Source organism: Medicago sativa, chromosome 6 (assembly GCF_051527215.1).
Source record: "Medicago sativa cultivar Bolivia chromosome 6, Bolivia_mono, whole genome shotgun sequence".
NCBI lineage: Eukaryota > Viridiplantae > Streptophyta > Magnoliopsida > Fabales > Fabaceae > Medicago > Medicago sativa.
In genome coordinates, this window is record NC_140754.1 from 22219095 (window position 1) to 22225886 (window position 6792).

The 6792-nt window shown below is 32.1% G+C and overlaps 1 protein-coding gene across 1 annotated transcript; it reads left to right on the plus strand.

Moving 5' to 3' along the window:
* Window positions 1–675: 675 nt before the first annotated feature.
* Window positions 676–2272, plus strand: LOC146913729 (E3 ubiquitin-protein ligase SIRP1-like). The gene is made up of 2 exons (XM_085716943.1): window positions 676–759; window positions 912–2272. The coding sequence occupies exon 2, from the start codon at window positions 1095–1097 to the stop codon at window positions 2079–2081; it is 987 nt and encodes a 328-aa protein (XP_085573069.1). The 5' UTR covers window positions 676–759; window positions 912–1094; the 3' UTR covers window positions 2082–2272.
* The last annotated feature ends 4520 nt before the right edge of the window (window positions 2273–6792 follow it).

The following is a 6792-nucleotide window of genomic DNA, read 5'->3' on the forward strand; positions in this document are numbered from 1 at the left end:
TCTTAATTAGGGGGAGGGAGTTTTGATAATCCAAAGTTCGATTATGAGATCAATATTGTATGACCAAGAATCGTTTTAATCAAGAATCGAATTTGGTTCTTCTCGTCTTTGATGGACTTAATTAATCGGTTGAACCTAATTGTTTGGTTTCGTAAATTTTACTTCACTAAAAACAAAATGTTTTTAAATTAGAGTTGAATTTCAACTTACATTTGCAATGTTTATAAACAACAAAATATATTTTCTAAATCCATGAAATAGACCTATTTAATATGTTTAGAAAATTAAAAAAACAATCATTCACATTAAGCCTAACTTGGACTTTTTCTATAAAATTCTTTGTCATAACTTTAGAAAACTCCAAATTCTGATTCACAAGTAATAATGGAAAATAAAGTTGTGATGGGCTGTAATAGTTTTCTTTTCTTTTTCGGTACAAGGCTATAATAGATATTTTTTTGAGAGGAAGGGGATATTTAATCAAGCTAAAAATTAGAGTGTTACAACTTTAGTAAAATTCAAGTTTTGAGTTTATCAGATAATTTAATCTAGTCAACTTTAGAATGTTGCAAATTTATCATCCAATTCGATTCTAACCTTAAAAATATCATAATAAAGAGTTTACAAAATGATTGGTAAAAAAACCTTCTAACTAAAACAATACCAATCTAAAAAGAAACAATTACAAAAAGTATAAGAGGGCATTAGATCATTGAAATTTGAATGTTGTTTCTTCATCTATTTCCACAACTCAAAATGGTAACAAATTTTTTACTTATATTTTGTTAATCAAATTTCATTTAATGTTACTTTAATTTTCTCCCCTTTTATTTTACAAGACATTTCTCTATCATATGCAATCTTTACTTCAAATTTGATGACATTTTCTTTGCATAATGTTTCCATTTCAGATTCTTCAATTTCAACATGTTACATGACTATTGGTGGAAATGGAATTTTTCACCTAAGGAATTGAAAATTCATCTCAGCAAAACAAGACCACCCTTTAAGTGTATGGTTATTATTCATCTTCTATTATTATTTCCACCCTTTAAGATAATAGGGTTTATTATAGGAAATTTAAAGTTTGCAAAATGGAGAATGAGCAGTGGTGCAGCATATGCTCTAAAATGGTGAGTCCAATGAATGAATATGAAAACAAATGTCCATTTTGTGATACACAATTTGGTGATGCAATGGAAAATCTAAGGGACCATAATAATGATGCTATTGATTTAAGGTCAGCTTGGGTTTTCTCACTTTATGCACCAATTTTTCTTGGTTTGATGAATGCTTTTAGTCCTTCTCTAGCTACAATTTCTTCACAAGAAAGCACATCAAGAAATGATGAAGAATTTGAACAAGAGACAGGAAATTACAATGAACTTGTAATTGGAAGAAGGAGAAGAACTTCAACTTACATGATGCATCTATTTAGAGGACTTCATGTTAGAATGGTTTCAGAAAATGAAAACATAGAACAAAATAGAAACATTGATAACAATACCAATACCAATACCAATAACAATAATAATAATAATAGTATATTTGTTATTGATCCATTCAATGAAGGTGCATTAATTGTGAGAGGTCCAAATTTGAATCACACAAATAGGTCAAATGAAAATAATCTTAATACTACTATTGGTTCTTTGAATGATTTTGTGGATGGTAGTGGATTTGATTTGTTGTTACAACATTTGGCACAAATTAGCCCTAATGGATATGCAAGTGTGAATCCTCCAACAAAGAAGGAAGCAATTGAAGCAATGGAAAGTGTGATTAATGATGAGAAATTGCAATGTACTATATGTTTGGAGGATGTTGAGATTGGAGATATTGCTAAAGAAATGCCATGTAAGCATAAATTTCATGGTGATTGTATTGTATCATGGCTTAAACTACATAGTTCTTGTCCAGTTTGTAGGTTTCAAATGCCTTGTGAGGAATCAAATGTTTTGGCTAATTTGGAAAATGGAAATAGAGAAAACCAGAATAATGAGGTTGTGAGGGGTAGAAATGGAAGAAGGAATTGGTTTCCTGTGCTTCAATCTTTTAATAATTTCCTTCCTTTTCCTTGATAAAGTTGAAGCTCGTACTACTGAACTGACAACTCATCGACATCGATAGCTACATCTTGACATGTCACGCTAAGGAATTATTCTATATTTTATATATGGTTTAGATTGTATAGTTTGATTTTCTTGTACCATTCAAATATGTATATGTATTTTAATATTTGCAATACCATAATAAATTCTTATATGACTCATATTCGTTGACAAGTGGGCAGACGCTCTAGCGCAGCGTAGCTAGTGAAGTTGCAAACATGACGAGACCAGATAATTTTGTAAATTGAACCGTAGTATTTAGAATCGAATTTACTATACTAACACACTTTTATTCATTAATATAAAACAGAACACACTTTTATTCATTAATATAAAACAGAATTAGCATGGTGTCAATGTTTAATTCCCACATGGAATCTCATCTTCAATGAAGTCACATACATAATTTTCATTCTAAGCCTATAGTTTTAATTTAACTTTGTTGTATATTTGATTTATGTATCATAACTTTCTGTGCAAGGAATATCTTTTCTATTGGGATTTCCATTCCCAAGTCGCCTCTTGCTATCATAAATACATCTAAATTTTCAAGCATTTCATCAAAATTGGAAATGCCCCTTTCATTTTCAAATAAGAACAAGCTTAGATGCTAAACTAATCTATGAAACATTATGATGTTTTTCTTTTGCAACTTTGAAGTTCAAATTCCCAAGTCACTTCTTGCTAACATTAAAATCTGTTTATTTTAGGCAAACAATCGTTTTTGTCCATTAATGTGTGTGACACTATCCAGGGCCATTCCTTTGAAATAAGAGGCTCGGCTTTCATAGTAAAATAGGCCCACAGTAAAATATAAGTTGTGATTGTAATTTCTTGTTATTAGAGCAAGGCAAAAATGATAAGGAGAAAGCTTATACAGAAGATAGACTAGAGATTACTTAGTGCGCAAGTTACACCTTGTAAATGTGAATTTAGGATGCATTTGTATTTCATTTAGCTTGCATTAAGTTTGTTACAAGTTAGTTATGCTTAGGTGTCATTTCTAACTTGTATATAAGCTTCTATCTGTAACAAAATTCATTTTTATTGAACAGCATTGCTATTTGTCCCGAGAAATAATTTCCCGAAATCATCCCGAGAAAATCTAACCAATTAAAACTCATGCCTTCCACAATTCAAGGAAACCAGTAGTGTGTGTAGCGGGAAGGTCCATCTCAATTTCCACAATACACGGAACCTTTCCACAATACAGGGAACCGCTTTATAATAATTCAACATGAAATTTTTGTAAAAAAAAAAAAAAACAGCATAAAAGTGTATTCGGGAAACTCTCGGGCAGTGTTTTGTCGTGAGAAATAGCATTTTTCTTTATTGAATCATAATCACTTTTCCCAATTTCAGCTTTTCATGGCTTTTTTTGAGTTCTTAGACTTGTCCCTTTTGGATTTATGTTGGTTTTCCTTCTTTTAAAAATTCTGTTATGATCTCGGGATCCTACATTGTTTCCAACGTAAAAACCATCACTAGTAGAATGAAATTCACAAAGAAACATCAAGTTCCATTCAGCACTTTTAATGTTTCCCCAAATAAGAAATATTCAGAAATTTAAAAACTATGCATATTTTTTTAGATTATTGAAATTAGACTTAGTTATAAGTGTATACATAAGCTCTTCAGGATAGCTTATGGTAATAACTTATATAGATAATACAAAAACAGTTTGACTTGATTTAATTTGTCTTATAGAAAAACTTATTCTTAAGCGCTTACGCTATAAGCTGTAAAGTATGTTGTTTATCCAAACATGACCTATACCTAACATACCGTACATATTAGTCCAAGAAACATCTAATATTGTTATGAACTATTTTTCAATTTCCAAGGACTAAGGTGTTGGTTTAACTTCATGTAAGAATATCTAATATAATTATAAAAAAAAGTTTAATTCATGTCAAAAGACAATGTTAATCTTATAAGATGTATAAGGTTTTTTTATGAGTATGAATCGAGTTCGGTATACCAAAATTTACAACACTCAACACACTATGCACCAACCAAAGAACTTATTTATAGTTTAAAAGAAAACTAACAAGTGAAAGAACTTGAATAGCCAAAAAAAAATATAGCATTTAGCAATAAAGATAGATGAAAATAGAATAATTTTGTTATAATTGTTCAAACATTGGTTTCTAACATCACAACACAAAGAATGTTTTTTATATTCATTATAGCTAGGTCTTAAATTATCAAGGGTCTATTGGTGATAAGAATGAGAAGCTTCATTAACATTTCCACTTGCCTACTTATGGCTTCATATTTTTTCCATCCATAGCTTTATGAACTAATCATTTTATAAGTCAAGATTAACCAAACAACAATATTTGGTGCTACATTTTCACTGGACAGAATTTGGTGCCATGTTTTTTAGGTGAACGAAAGTGCTAAAGCCCAACTTTGATGCTATATCTTGTGATATTTAAATTGTGATATTTTGTACATCACCTATGGTGGTCGTCCATGCTATAATTTGTATGTGGTTCATCTTAATTTCCCTATAAAGGGAAGGGTCAAGGGTGACGGGGGATGTGGGAGATAAGCGGAGAAGAATGAAGTGGAAAGTATTTTTTTTTTTTTTTGAGAGATAAATGAAAAGTTATAAGGTGCATTGAGTTTTTTATGAATGTGGTGCATTGAGTCTATATAATCATTTTTTGGTACAGTGGGAAAAATGAAGCAAAAGACAATTATTCTCTCGAGTAGCCATTCCATCGAGCATCAATATCTAAAAGGAAAAATGGATCATGTCAAAGATGTAGCTTTTAAGAATCAGCCGATCTTAATTTAACCAACAATCAACATCTTAATTACCTTCTCTTATGGTGTGAATTAATTAACCGAACATACCAATCAAGTTTCAACAAATCTTTGATTATGGGAATCTCAAACACATAAAAATTCAAATGAATATTAGTTATGGAAATAAGGTTAATAGTGTGCATGGAATCAAGGTAACGAACAACATTCTCAAAATTTTGACCACGACTGTCTTTTAATTGTGAAAAAACCACTAACCCAATTATCATCCCCTATCCGGTAAAGTTAGAACTGTCGGATGGGCTGCCCTGATGAAGTATTTTTGCATCAAACAAGATAAGTATTGTGTATCGTCTCCTCAGGGACTAGCGCGATATCACAGACAATTCAACAACAAATATCATTCTAAGTATTAAGAGTACTTGTTTGTTTCATTCAAAACTACGTGAACTAATTTGCAAATAATAAAATGGAGATTAAAAAGGCTTGAAACTTGTTAGGATCAAAGTTCCTTAACCAAGTGTCACACATAACCAAATGATCAAATGCGGATTCTAGCTTTTCAAACCATATTATCACAATCACTCGACAATATCCTTCGTGTCCAAAGTGATATCGTTAGTTCTAAGGGATCGTTTAAACATTCGTGTCCAAACATTTAAACGATCACAAAGTCGTTCGGATAACTTAATCGACGATTTCCCAACCGATTAAATGTCCAAAAGCATTAAGTCCTAGATTACAAGTGATTATCAAAGATTAACAAAAGTGTCAAGATTGCTAACTTAAGATAGATCGTTATTCTAGTTCTAGATTCAAGAGTTCGTGTCCAAATCATCTTGAATCTCTTTGAAAGCATTAAGAGCAAGAATAACAACAATATTGAATAAAAATGCTAGAACCATATATTTATAAATCAAAAGATTACATGTTAGCAAGATCAAGTACCTCTAATCCCAACAAAGGAGATTTAGCTACTCATCATCATGGAAGCCTTGCAAGAATGGATTGAAAGAGAAAGGTTCATTACAACTTGTGATGTCTCACAAAGGAGGAAGAATCCAACTTCAAATCACTCTCACTCTATATGCTCTAGCCCTATTTCTCTCTCTAAAATAACTATATGTGAAAACTAAGAGAAAAACTAAGTAAAACTAAGATCCCTAGATCATAATCATCAAGTAATAGCAAGAGGGCTATTTATAGAATTCTGTTCTGCATGCACTCGCCAATGCGAGCTACTTCACTCGCCGTTGCGAGTTCAGGCTCTGGACCAATAAGCTGCTGCCACGTCACTTTCTGAGGGCTAAACCGCCCTAACTCGCAACTGCGAGTTGATGAACTCGCCATTGCGAGTTGCTCGCATTTGTTACTCGCAATTGCGAGTTGAGTGCGAGTAGCTACTGTCTCCTAGTTCAGCTTCTACCATTTTGCACTTTTTCTTGATTTTCCTTCTTTGCTCACTGCCTTGGGGTAAATTCCTGCATAAAAGGGTAGATTAAGATAAGTAAAGCGTAATAAGGCATTTAACGCTTATCTCTCGGCTTTTCCTTCAATAACTTGCAAAGCAAGCAACAAAAAATGCTTAAAATATACATGTATTTAACACTTCTTTGACACTTATCATGCCCCAACCCAACCCACTTCAACCCGATAGACCAACACGTATAAATGGATTAGAGTAAGTCACTCAAACCGAACCCGACCCAAATAATAGTGGGCTATGCAACCTGTTGGACCAGTTAGGCCCATATCTGCATATAAAAAAAATTATGTAAAAAAAGAGACGCAATATTCATGAGAGCTACTCTTTTTTAGACATATTATTCGTATTTTGGGAGAACCATGGATCCTAAATGGGGAATGTATTGATGCAAATATTGAGGGAGCACAGTTTGTTCATGCG

What these genes read in the sequence shown, in the direction of transcription:
- LOC146913729 (XM_085716943.1), top strand. Translation starts at nt 1,095, where the DNA reads ATGGAGAATGAGCAGTGGTGCAGCATATGCTCTAAAATGGTGAGTCCA.